Here is a 13,994-nt window from a genome sequence, read left to right on the forward strand (position 1 = left end):
AATTTGGGCCCGGCGAACTTTTGTTTTCTCTACTTGACATTCAAAGAAAATCAAAGAAGGTTATGCCCGCAACACCAACACAGTCAAAACTCCTGATTAAGTAAAAATCCATTTTATTGATATGAATACTCATTATAAGATGGTGCTAATTAGAGGAATGACTTTTTGACCCTCAGAGTTACATCTTAGAGGAGCAAAAATGAAAGTTTTTGTCAGTAAATGAGTAATTCAAAATATTTTGCCCCAAGCTGGTATTTTTACTGAGACATGAATAAAGCAACACCTGCATACAAACCACTCATCTACAGTTTAAATATTGAGATACCATATAATATAAATGAGATTTGCTGTTTTATTGGAAATGTATTTAAAACATTCAAGTCCACCAGTGTTTAACATGGTCACCAATGCTTCCTCTCAAAAGTCTATCCAAACAGATAATGCACTGATTTATCATTTCATTCTGCTAATTTGAACATTAGTCTTTAATATTTAGATTTTGATTAATTTCTTATTAACATCAGGAATCTGTCCAAATAGATGTATAATAGTATGAATAAACTGATCAGTTACTTCTAATTCGTTTTATTATTATTATTATTATTAGTTGTTTGGTTCATGATGCATTGAAAATGATCAATCTATGTCCATACGCTCATGATAATGGAAAACTCAATGGTGCAATAACAAATGGGGATAAGAATGGTTATGTAAAAATGCTAAATACATAAGTCGTAAACACCTAAGAAAACGTTTGGAATGGATACTGGAATGGATCATTTACTCACACTCATGTGTTTAACAAACCTGTATGACTTTCTTCTGTAGAACACATACACAAAAAATATTTATTTATTTTTTAATCCATACAACGAAAGTCAAAGGGGTCCAGTGTTGTTTTGGACCCCAATGACTTTCATTTTATGGTCAAAAAACAGTTGAAAAATTCTTCAAAATATCATCTTTTGTTTTCTGCTGAATAAAAGAATATAAAATATAAAATATTTATTTTATATATAGGTATAGGTGTAGTTACTGCATCTAGCAGCAGGGGTTAACTGTTGACGCTATAACCAGCTTAATATTGTTACATGGGGCGTAATACATTTGATGATCTTGTCACATATACAAAATTTATCACCACAAGCTATTTTTTGCAGTGCCTTTTTAAAAATATGCAGAAAAACAGATCATGTCCTGGCAGAAAATTACCAGTACCTTTTCCGTTATTGCATTATACAGCATAGACATTTTCTTCAAGTCTGGCCTTCCTGTAGCAAAAGCAATAGAGCATGGCTAACAACACCAAGATTATGGGTTTCATTTCCAGGAAAAGCAAGAACTGATTGAAAAAAAGGTGTACTTCGAATAAAGTTTAAGTCATTTTGGATAAAATGGATAAAAGCATAGATGTAAATGTAAACCTTAAAACACAACACATTTTTTAAGCTGTCAAATGTTTTAAAACTCATCTCATCATTTCAAGGGAGATTTATTTACAATGTAAATAAAAGGTACAGTGAGGTCTGACATTGGAAATTTTCAACCAACCAGATAAAAAAAGGCTAACCATAACATGGAGCCTTTAAAGGGTTAGTTCGCCCAAAAATGAAAATTAGCCCATAAATTACTCACCCTCAAGTCATCCTAGGTGTATATGGCCCTTTAAGATCTGTAGTATACATTCACATGACTTCCACAGTGCCCTTAATTCAACTGGTTTGATTGAACCTACATGGCATTTGAGTAGATGCAGTTGCTGTTGTTGATGGTGTCCACTTGGTGAGAGCGAGCGATGAAGGTTACGAGCACATTCTGGAGCATCTCAGCTCTCATCTTGCTGATCTGCAGCACCTCCTCGTGATTCACTTTCTCCTCGCGGCTGTAGTCCAGAGAAACCTTGTTGGTGATGAGCGAGAGACCCAGGACCCGCAGTCCGCAATGCTTGGCTACCGTCACCTCAGGAACCGTGCTCATGCCTGCGAGGGCAGCAGGAGGAAAAGAGAAAGAGAGAAAGACTCTTAATTAAATGGCAGTCATCTCTGTTATGGCACAGTAGGTGATTCATTAATAAAGCAGACCGGGTCTGGGTCTCACGTAATACTTAATGAGGACTATTGGGGTCTTGTTGGATACACAGGAAGAAGGACTCACACAGCAACTGAAATGGGCCAGTCACTGACCAGTCTAACCAGGGGAGCCCACTTAGCACATACCCCACGGTGCTGACGTTTGGTAATCGAAGCCCAATTATCTAAGACATCATTCAGCTCATCAGAGGACCTGCAGTGAGTATAGTTTATGCCAATCATATGGTCAAGAGAGTTATTCAGATCACTGATTAACCTAATCACATTGATTGAAGTGGGCTACTTTGGCCCTTTAGGTGGGCCTAATCTCCATTAGTTAACATTGCAGGTCCCCTCTGCTAATATGGCACATCATTATTAACCAGCTATAATTTTCATGAAAGACCAATTAAAGGAGAGGCACTACACAGATAAGAAAATAGCAAGTTAAATTCTCCAACTCCTCAGAGAGAGGACATCTGATGCAGCAATGAGGAACTCGCTATACACTGCTGTTATTTATTTATTGTATATACTACTACTATACTAGGGTGACCATACGTGCCATTTTCCCAGGACGCGTCCTGGCCAGGATTTCGATATTGCCTAAAATATCTAGGTTTTGGCTTTGTTTGTGTGTGCAGACCGATCGGTGTATGACATCAAAGTACCATACAGACGGTTATGCTTTCGAAACGCTCTCGAGGTACTTTGATGTCAAACACTGATCGGTCTGAGCCGCACTGCTTTTAAGTCGAAAACACCTAATATGCCCATCCATAAAAAAAGTGTCTTACATGGCTCCGGGGGGTGAACAAAGGCTTCCTGTAGCGAATCGATGCGTTTTTGTAAGAAAAATATCCATATTCAAAACGTAATAATCACTTTAATCTAGCTTGCGCTCACTGTACACTGAAAGCAGTTCCGGGCGGATGATGTATGAGGTCAGCGATGCGCATGCGCCGGTGAGTCTCGTGAAAACCAACTTTTGTTAACAGGAGCAAACTATAGAATTTATTGATTTTGAATCAGCTGTTTTTTATATTTTCAGTTTTAGTTTCTGTGATTTTCTTTTGTTCTTTTGTCATTTTATTACGTAATTTCTTTCTTTATTTACTTATTTCAGTTATTGCATTATTAGGCACATTATCTAATTTTTATTTTTTTTTCTATTTTTTTGTTTGTTTTCATCTAATATATATATATATATATACACTGTATTATTATTATTAAGCGAACGCTTAGTTTCTTGGAAGAGCGTAAAAGTTTTGCAGGCGAACTCTAAATATTTGCGTTCTCTCATAAAAGTATTGCGTGTGTTCTCTTGCAAAACTGTTCCAGCGAATAAAGTATGCTGTAAGAACTTCAAAATGATTTTTCTTGGCTACACGAACGTTAGGGGAATATTTCATGCATTCTCTGAATATCCTGAAACAAGTAGCAACATTTAAAAAACGTCCAACCAAAACGTTTTAGAAAAACGTTCCATTAATGATGGCTGAATAATGTTTTTGTGCAACCGTTTTGAGAACGTTATTAAAGACCAGATAACTTTGAATTAACATTTTATTAACGATACTGGAAGAACGTTTGTTCATAACTTGTTCAGAACCTTCCCTGTTAGCTGGGATTGCGTTCCCCCGTGAAATGTTCAAAATTACTAGGGTGACCATACGTGCCATTTTCCCAGGACACGTTCTGGCCAGGATTTCTATATTTCCTAAAATATCTAGGTTTTGGCTTTGTTTGCGTGTGCAGACCGATCGGTGTATGACATCAAAGTACAGACGGTTATGCTTTGGAAACGCTCTCGAGGTACTTTGATGTCAAACACTGATCGGTCTGAGCCGTGCTGTTTTTAAGTCGAACACACCTAATATGTACGCGTAATTGCATCGCTTTGACCGTAGATCCCACCTTCTCACACGCCATGATTGGTCCATTATGTACAATGCTTGCATGTTATTGGTCAAACTACTTTTCGATCATTACCTTCAGCAAGCATGAAAACAGGAAAACAAAGCCAAAACAAATCCTGGCCAGGACGCGTCCTGGGAAAATGGCACGTATGGTCACCCTATACTATACTATAGAATTTATTGATTTTGAATCAGCTGTTTTTTATATTTTCAGTTTTAGTTTCTGTGATTTTCTTTTGTTCTTTTGTCATTTTATTACGTAATTTCTTTCTTTATTTACTTATTTCAGTTATTGCATTATTAGGCACATTATCTAATTTTTATTTTTTTTTCTATTTTTTTGTTTGTTTTCATCTAATATATATATATATATATACACTGTATTATTATTATAATTTTTTTAAATTATTATTCTTAGTAAAATGTTAGTTTAGATAACAAAAACAACACGCTGCAGCGGAAGTGGTTCAGTGTATTTATTTCAGTCTATTGTATCCAGTCAAATCATCAAATTAAAACTATTAACACACAATCCTGTTCAAGTAATATTAAAACTGGCTAAATTAGCATGTCCATAAGCACCTTTAGTTATTGTCTAGTTGGGCCAGAGTTACAGTAGTAATCTTTATGTAGAATGAGTTCCCATACTTGTTTTTATTTTTAATATAAAAAGTAAAGGTAAAATTTGCAAATCTGTTCCAGTGGATGTTTAATAAGAGCAGAATCTCTATCTCCTTTTTTAAAACTATTTCACTAAATTGACTAAATTTACCTTAAAGTAGTCGTGCAAGAACAGGACTTTTCAGCACAATGTAATCTGAATATGAAAACGTATGAAAGAGTATGAACTTGGGCTTGTTACGATATTTCTGAAAGAAAATCAGTTTCAAAGCACTAACAAAAAGTCATACCAAGGGAAAAAATGGTCATATCATTTTGATAATTTGTTAAACTGTTGATTACTCATGAGGATTAATCAGATAAAAGACTAACTTTTTTTGAAGTGTTTGAAGTTTTTCATATTAAGTGGTCATATGCTTTTGACAGCTAGGGATGTGCTCTTTCCTGCAGCATCTCTGTAGCCTCTTTCATTTTTTCATATGTGTTTTTGCCACTTTTTTCCTTGTGTACTGTGATTGTCCATACCAACAGAGTCGCTCCCCAAGATGTGCAGCATGCGTGCCTCAGCGATGGTCTCAAAGTTGGGTCCACTAACCATACAGTAGACACCCTCACGCACAAAATTAGAGTAGCCCAGCTCAGCAGTGATGTCCAAAACAAGTTTCCTCAGGTCTTTGCTGTATGCGTCAGACATGCAAGGAAACCGGATTCCAAATCTGAGGAAGAGATTGAAGAAAATGCACCATCTTTTCCATAAAATGGAAAACAGTACCGTAAAATATTATCCAATACTGCCTCCCACTCTTTCACACTTTATTCTGCCGTTTTCTCTCCCTTATCTGCATACCGTTCATCATTGGGTCCACACAGTGGGTGCTGTCCAGCAAACCCTGGCAAGTTAATATGGTCTTTAATGACCATGATGTCTCCCACTTTGAAATCCTGACAGAGACCTCCAGAGGCATTTGTCACAGCAATGGTCTCCACACCCATCAGTTTGAAGATCCGCACGGGGAACGTGACCTGGAAAAATTCCCACAGAAAATACAAGCTGTTACTCACAGCACAGAACCTCTCTGACTAAACCATCAAATATGTCATTTTCACTTTTAAATTATTAAATTAATGATTCTTAATAAGCCATTGCCTCTCAGGTTCAGACATATTTAATGGAATATATGGAAGACAAAGATGTAAAAATAGCATGTGTGGTTTTTGCATTTTCTCAAATTTGGACAAGAAAATAATCAAAATTACAGAAATAAAGCAAAACAAATATAACAAAACAGGAGACCAACACAGGGCCATTTCTAGGCACAGGCGAACTAGGCAGTCGCCTGGGCCACCACCATCTGGAGGGGGTGCCAACGAGCGTCCAGAAGCCCTGTTAAAGGGTTAGTTAACCCAAAATTAAAATTTTGTCATCATTCGCTCATTCTCAAGTTGTTCCAAACCCGTATGAGATTCTTTGTTCTGTTGGCACAAAAGATATTTAGAAAAGTTTTGTCCAGGAATATTTTGAATAATCGTGTCATTATTCATTAATATACTGGAAATATTATTAAAATTTAGATTTTGTTCACATAATGAATGAATGAATGAATGTGGGTGTGTTTTATAAATTATAAAATATATTCATTTAATTCACTTAAATTTATTTATTTAATGCCAGTAGGGATCTCAATTAGGGTGCCAAAATGGTCTTAAATGGCCCTGGACCAACATTTATTTATATATTTAGACAGATGTTTGCAATTCAATTATTATTTTTTTAATCAAATTTTTATTTGACTGGAAAGGGACCTCCTTTCATTTCAGAAGACCATGTGGATATGACAACATGCACAAGCCTAAATGTGCAATATTCCAAGGTGTCTCACAGTTTTAGGCAGGTATTAAATAAGCTTTAGTGATTCTAAATGGGATAAATATAGGATTGTAAAGCAGGGAGCCATTAAGGGAGGTGTCAGTGCAGGCAGGAGATGAATAATGAACTTGCGGGCTCAGTATAGCACAGCTCAATAGGGATGTCACAGTCTGTCAGCCTGCTCTGAACCAGGGTGGACGTGCGGGGCTGCCTCGAGCAACACACCCATTACAGATATACACAGATGGGTCACCGAGGTGGACTGGCATTCTCAGGAAATACGCCCCAATTTGATACCCTCTAAATCAAGGCTGACTTCTTTGCAGAACTCTCAGAGATCAGATCACTTCAGTCTTTAATTCTCCTGAGAGAATTGGTCTAGGTGTTGCATTATAGGTCTATAGATGGTCCGTTGATTACCTGTCACCAGCAGCTTGATAAATGTGCGCTATTATGGAGTAATGAAAATATGTCTATAAGACAATTTTGTATGTCTTGGCACTGCATCATGAATTGGCATATATTTCAATTTCATATAGGCAAGAAGGAAGGAATTCACTAAGAATGAATTGCGCTCACTGATTGCATCTGTAGTCTTTTAGCAATAGATTAATTACATGATGCAAATTAGATATGAGAAAATTACAGAAATTCTATTATGCCTGATTTCTGCAAGCAATGTTAATTGTGCCAAAATAGTGCATAAATAAGTTGCAATCCCACAACTGTAATAATCCTGCATAGAATAGAGGCATGTTTGTGCTAAAATTAATTTAATTTAAATTCTCATTGCATATTAATCGTCTGTTTAAACTGAACAGGGTTTAGTGAACAATAAGCAAAAATATTGAAATTGTACATTAAATAAATAAATATGCACATTGTGTACACATTAAATATTGATGTGAGTTGAAATTCTTTTATTTTTTACCTGTATAATTAAAATTGCACTGCATTTTTAGAACGAGACGCTGCAAAAGACATGAGACACGATTGTGACGTTAAAATATGTCTATCTAGATTCTAGAACATAGAAACACATAGAAAAACAATGCATCTGAACACCATAAAGCTGCTTTACTTGCTGCAGAGAAACAGAGGCCATTGAAAGGGCTAACCAAGCTCGACTGTCCAATTACCCTCCACAGCACATCTCTCCATAACAAAGAGATCACTTAAGCAAGCCATAATAACTGTTTGTGTTACCAAGGGCAAACGTGAAAGCAAGTTAAACTGTAAATGAGGGCACGGGGAGTTGGCACAGATTTGCACAGTGACTCACAGATATGAGTCAGCTAAAGGGAAATGAACAGTGGACTGAAGGTGCATTTACAAACCAGCTGTCACAGTTTGACTAAGGATGGAATAACCAGATTGGTCGAGCTCCTGCTTATTATATGAGCAACTTCAAAATTTCAGCTTTTGTGTTCCCAAAAAAAAACAAAAAACATTTTTGAGTACAAAAAAAACATCCGTCCCCACGTGTCAGTCAATGTCCCAATTTGCATACTTACTGTATATTAGGCACTAACTGATCTGTTTACAACTAATTGATACTTTTGAGGAAGACAATGCAAGAGTTGTAAAACTGAATCTGCGTATCTTGTAGTAGCTTCAGTGTTGTTATAGTTAGCTAAACCAAAATTATGAAAATCTTTTTCAGCAATTGAAATAAAGCTGAAATAAAATAAAATAAAATATAAATATTATATTATATGAAAATTAGAAATGTTTCCTTGGCAACTAACTACAATAATTAAGTACTAAAATTCCTAACAATAAATACATAAATCTTAATAAATAAATAAATAAAAATGACAAAAGCACATAACAAAACTGCTAAAGACTGAAAACTAAAAATAAAACTGGAAATATGAAAGTTAAAGCTAATTCAAATTATTAAGAAATATATAAACAATACTAAAATGCATATTATTATTAACATCAAGCTAAATTCATAACCTTTACCTTTAGATTCACAGTTTAAAAAATTGCTTTGGCAGGTTCGTCTACACAATCCTTATCTTTTTTTTTATGCAAAAAGTAAATGAAAAACATATGTACCTGTCAGACAAATGTTAGGAAGTTGCACTAGCAATGCTAATGTCATGAGTGAAAATATACCAAAAAAATACTATTTTCAACATTTGTCTGTTAAGATCTGAAAATCACTAACTGTATTCTTGCATCCTATTTAGGACGGGTACTATGCAAAATGGGATGCAGTGTGTTTTATGTGCCACAGCTATTAAGACATTAAATACAAAATAGTGTTTTGAAATGCTGGAGTTTGCTAATACAGGGGGCTGATGGATTTAATGCCCTAGCAGCATGTTGAAAAGCGAAGTGAAAAGCTCTTGGCTGGCTGTAGAGGGCATGGTGGCCATGACAACTGATTGTAATGCATTGTGTCATGTTGTCAGGGCTGCAATTACAGTGACAGTCCCACCCCAGGGCAAGAGGTTGTAGATTCCTCCGTAATTTAGTAAAAAGTGGCTCTCCGGCCCCATGTGCAGCAGATAAATTATTCCCCTGGACAGACTTTGATGAAGAGAAAGCCAAGAGCTCACATAATTCATGCTGCTTAGTTGAACTCTGGGGTAAATTAACATGGAAAACTGGTAAATTAACCAAGACTTTCAACCGATTTGAAAATGTATTCACAATTAATATCATATTTTTCATTGTTAACATGTTGATGCATTCAGTTCCTTTTTAAAGGAAAACAAAACTGTTTTATCTGCTGCAAATAAGGTTCATAGTTGGTTACAATGGATTACAAGCGTAAACTGAATGTTGTCAATGAACTGCTTTGATATGAGAATGACAGCAGCAGTGTGCAGATCATTTCTTCTTCGCACCTGCATTCTCAGCATTCAGCCTCTGTATTCATGTGGTGTGGCTTCTGATTGTGACAGATAAAGTTAATGGCCCATACAGGAGGTAACAGCTCCTTTCTGTTTTTGCAAATAGGAGCTGTTTACAAGTTCACTTGTCATTGAGGTGATTCAAAGAGAAACCAAGGCCACTACTTGAAACACACCACACTACTTTGATACAATACACAAGACGTTGATGCCCCAAAATGGGGTTTGTGAAATAGATTTTACTTCAAGTAAAGAAGCCACAGAGTTTGTAAGCATTATAAATGGATGCATCTAAGAAGCCTATTGTAAAGCAAGATAAAGTTGAATCAGTTAACAAAAAAAACAAAACAAAAAAAAGTACCTATAACAGAGGCATCAAACCATTTATTTGAGCTCACCGTACACAATGAGTAACCCTCGTAGAGATGGAACCTTCCTTGCATGAATACACATGACTTGCCTTTGATTTGACCAAACACCAGGCACCCTTCATGACCAGGAACTATGCATAAAAAGACAAACATACGAGTAAAAACACATAAAAAAAATTGTATATAGTATGTTTTATATTATGAAATATATAAAAATTGTAATTCAAGTATGTGATTAAGTCCTAAGATACCACCTTGAGGTGAGAATTTCATGAGTAACACAAATAGCAAGTAATACCATTTAGTCTGTAAATATTTCCCCGTGACACTTTTATATTGATTTGCTCTAACATCATGTGATGTATGAAGCAGTTTGATGATAAAATGCACTGTATTGGGCTCTAAAGCTGTCTTTACCTGATTAAGAACCTCCTGCTGTAAAGCATTTAGTCTTTGCTGTCTCCCTAATATATTGCGTCTTCCTAAGGGATTATTCATCTAATGCATAACCTCTCTGTAATGAGCAAATAAAGGGTCAGATGTTGCCATTGATAACAGAAGCCATCTAATCCTTTTCTATAATGTAACGTTAACTGACTAATGACTGATCCCAAGTCTCAGAGATCCTGCTGGCTTGGCTGTATTTCAAAGTTCATCGATTTGCATTTGCATGTTCACTTTGCTCATTCAACATCAGAAAAGTTGATTTCTGCTGCTTAGGGATGACTGCTGATGTCATCAAGGATGATGGCATTAGTGTGACTGATTGTGTATCATTAGTGTTCGAACAAATGGAGCAAACATTGTCTTCTAAAATTATTAGCAAATAGGAGGCTGCAGTTTTTGTGTGTCTTCAGGAACTTACTTTGACATGGGAAAAGTATGTCCGACTGAGCCAAGTGAATTGGAGCTTATGTAAATATAACCTTGAATTTTGGCTGATGAGATGTGTTTGGCCCTAAAACCTGCAGCGTAATGAGGTTCTGCTGGAATAATAGCTCTGTTTTTCCAGGGGCCGATTCCTCTTTTCTTGCTCGAGCATTGACAAATGACTCTGAGAAAAAAAACTCACTCAGAGAGGTTGGTTATTACACTCACCGTGAAATGTATTTCCTGCAACATTGTAAAAATGAATGAGCAAATGAACGTTTCAGTGCATGCCGCCTGGTCAGATTGTCATGCAATTTAGCAAAAAAAAAGAAAAGAAAAGAAAAAGGAGTGTAATGAGAAAAGTTCTGAGAGAAATTTAGGGTTGCTTAAAATCTTCTTAAGAAGATCTTCTTAGGGTTGCTTAAGATCTATCTATCTATTTATCTATCTATCTGTCTGTCTGTCTGTCTGTCTGTCTGTCTATCTAATATATTATATATAATTATATTATACATATAATTATATACAAAAATGATATGCACTTTAAATAATATTATTAACCATGTAACACATTAATATTATAACTGTATAATCACGTTAAAATGCTTTTTTTTTTTTACCTGTAGCAGTTACTCATAAGTATATTGTCTATTCTGTACATCTTTAAACTGTCTTAAACTGTCACTACATGATTGAATTTGTTGATAGACCACAGTCCCGGGAATTTAACACTTTTTACATCTATCTGTATGGTGTGGTGACACTAAAGTGATTTGATTTTGATTTGACACTTGGTGATTTGTATGACTGATGCAATGGGCAATGTGAAGAATTTATTATTTAAAAAATGAGCACAGAGCATCCATAGTTCTCATTATTCAACCTGTCAGTCATTCCTCTGTTGGTCTCCATAAACCAGCAAATTTCAATTATGAAGTGGATTAGAGAAAGAATGACAACACAAATGGATTCTAAGACCCTTATTATACTTTCCCTTAATTACAAGTGCTCTTATTCTTTAGCCATCATTCAAGTACACACACACCTGCTACAGGTAGTGCAAATATCATGTGATGCATCTGAACGCTTCTCAGATTATTCACCTTGCCATATACATTTTTAAACCTGTCCAAGATATCATAGTATGAACTCCCTGTGGCAGATATTAGGGGCTATTTTTGCTCCAGTCATGATATTTTATTCATAGGCAGTAGTTATTCATTTTATAGCTCACATTAGCAGTAGCTGGGCATAATTTGTTAACCATACAATACAATGAGGGACAGAATGAAAACCTCTGTGCTTTTAGATTCGCTCCCTGCATTCGCAACAACTCCCTTATCTGTGTAGTGACTGTTCTATAGACTCAACATGCTGACTGAAATGACCACACTGTGTAAATTAACAAAAAAACATCCACCAACTCAATCCTTTGCTTTATTTCTGCATATGCCAAATAATATGTTATGTTACAAAAACATAATGTTTCTGTAGCTTGTTTCTTTAGAAAGAAAGAAAGAGAGAGAGAGAAAGAAAGAAAGAAAGAAAGAAAGAAAGAAAGAAAGAATTGGTGTAAACTGTTCCTTCAGTTCGGCTCTGATACATTTCCATGAATCCGTTACCTGTGCTCACTGGGAAATTGGGAATGTCCTCATAGCGGAAGGTCTGTTTATTTGAGACACTGTCTGCGAGAAGTCCCAGTCCAGAGCCGCACACGATAGCTATCTTTGGCCTGTGTCTCGTCCTGCTCAGCAGCCATTCTGTAGTCAGTTTGCAGTCATCAAAGGAACAGCAGCTGAGTCAGGAGAAAGAAAGAAAGAATGATGGCCAGATACATTAGAACAGGTCACATTGATAACTGCTCAAATTATGTCAGATAAGATGCTAAGTGGCAATATACAATCTTCTGATTATTAGTCAGTGCTTACAATGAGAAACATGACAATCTTTAAAAATGCAAATTCAGCATCACAATAAATTCAAAGCATCAAGATAATTATTAACTGGTTTATTTTTAAATGTTAAAACAAAAATAATATATTCATATTGTATTCATATTATATTTAATTTGTGCAATGCCAGATCATTTGAAAACATTAATAAATTTTTTGTTGTTGTTTTTAGAATAAATATATAAATATTCATTAGAAAAAGATAAAAATATAATTTTACTTTAAAAGCATTGAACAATATTAAGATCTTATGAATTAAGTTTGTTTCATGCTCCTTAAGCATATATTTCTTTCCCATAAGCATAAATCTGACAAAATTGAATTGAGGTTTATTTTTCTTTTATTGTCTTTAAGTATAATAAAAATAAGAATTTAAATAATAGATTTTTTTAAAACTGGAAAACAAGAAAAATACAGATTAATAATAATAATTATTATTATTATTATTATTTTATCAAAAAATACAGAAATACAGAACAGACCTTCACATTAATATAAGAACAATCAAGCTCTACTTTGACAGCTCACAACAACTGCACTGTAGAAGACCACATCATTTTTATTATGTCTAAGATTTCGGGAGTCGGTTATGAAAATCGAATGCCATATAAATCACACAGGAAATTAACTAATATGAATGAAACCACAGAGACTCTCTTGATATTTGAAAATTGGCTGGTAAGAAAATGGAAATAGTGGACACATTCAGAGTTTCTGAATGGAGTTTTGAAGAGTCCAAAATGCAAATTTACAGCATGCAGTTTTCAAGGCTCCATTTAATTTGCATCTCATTTAAAGATAATTCTGCTCCATATAGTGACTCAGCTGTGTTTGGTAGGCCTGACATATTTTTATTGACCTTTACAGATTTGATTAAATGCATAAGAGATCATACTCTTAAGACAACAGCTGTGAATTAAATTAACTTTTAGCCAGTAAACAGTAGATGTAAATACATTTTCATCTATAAAGTTTTTAATAATAATTGCTTTATACATTGTCTGATATGTAAATTATATAAATGACATAAAACAAAAATTTACCATGAGTTTTCCTTGGTGTGCATGATCTCAGTCACAGGTAGTCACAGGCTGACAGCACCTGGAAAACGTGTGTACTTGTCCTATCAGAACAGATAAGAGAGAGAAAGAGAGAGAGACAGAATAACCTCTCAAAGGACTTTAAGGTCTTGACTCATTGGCTGCATAGTGGGAAATCTCCATATCCTTTCCAAGAAATTATATGACTCTGTCCCCTGATAAACTTTATCTTCAGACACACACACACACACACACAAGAAATAAGAACAAATTTTCCAGTAAATTTTCATTTTTGGGTGAACTTTCAGACCCTTGAAATATCCTAAAATAGATAATACATTTTTGCTAAATCAATAGAATTAGATTATCCATTTTAAATCAATAGAATAGAATTTTCCCAATGAATTGTCTAAAACCA

At 35.1% G+C, this 13,994-nt stretch overlaps 1 protein-coding gene across 1 annotated transcript; it reads right to left on the reverse strand.

Moving 5' to 3' along the window:
• Positions 1-1,476: 1,476 nt before the first annotated feature.
• Positions 1,477-13,716, reverse strand: LOC107755717 (purine nucleoside phosphorylase-like). Its single transcript, XM_016572604.1, has 6 exons — positions 13,580-13,716; positions 12,207-12,379; positions 9,742-9,845; positions 5,457-5,632; positions 5,135-5,325; positions 1,477-1,979 (listed from the first exon to the last, which is right to left on the reverse strand). Exons 1-6 carry the CDS (start codon positions 13,600-13,602, stop codon positions 1,732-1,734), a joined length of 915 nt encoding a protein of 304 aa, XP_016428090.1. The 5' UTR covers positions 13,603-13,716; the 3' UTR covers positions 1,477-1,731.
• Positions 13,717-13,994: the final 278 nt, after the last annotated feature.

The sequence above is a fragment of the Sinocyclocheilus rhinocerous genome, unplaced genomic scaffold, assembly GCF_001515625.1.
Source record: "Sinocyclocheilus rhinocerous isolate Xijiao unplaced genomic scaffold, SAMN03320098_v1.1 scaffold11, whole genome shotgun sequence".
NCBI classification, from domain to species: domain Eukaryota; kingdom Metazoa; phylum Chordata; class Actinopteri; order Cypriniformes; family Cyprinidae; genus Sinocyclocheilus; species Sinocyclocheilus rhinocerous.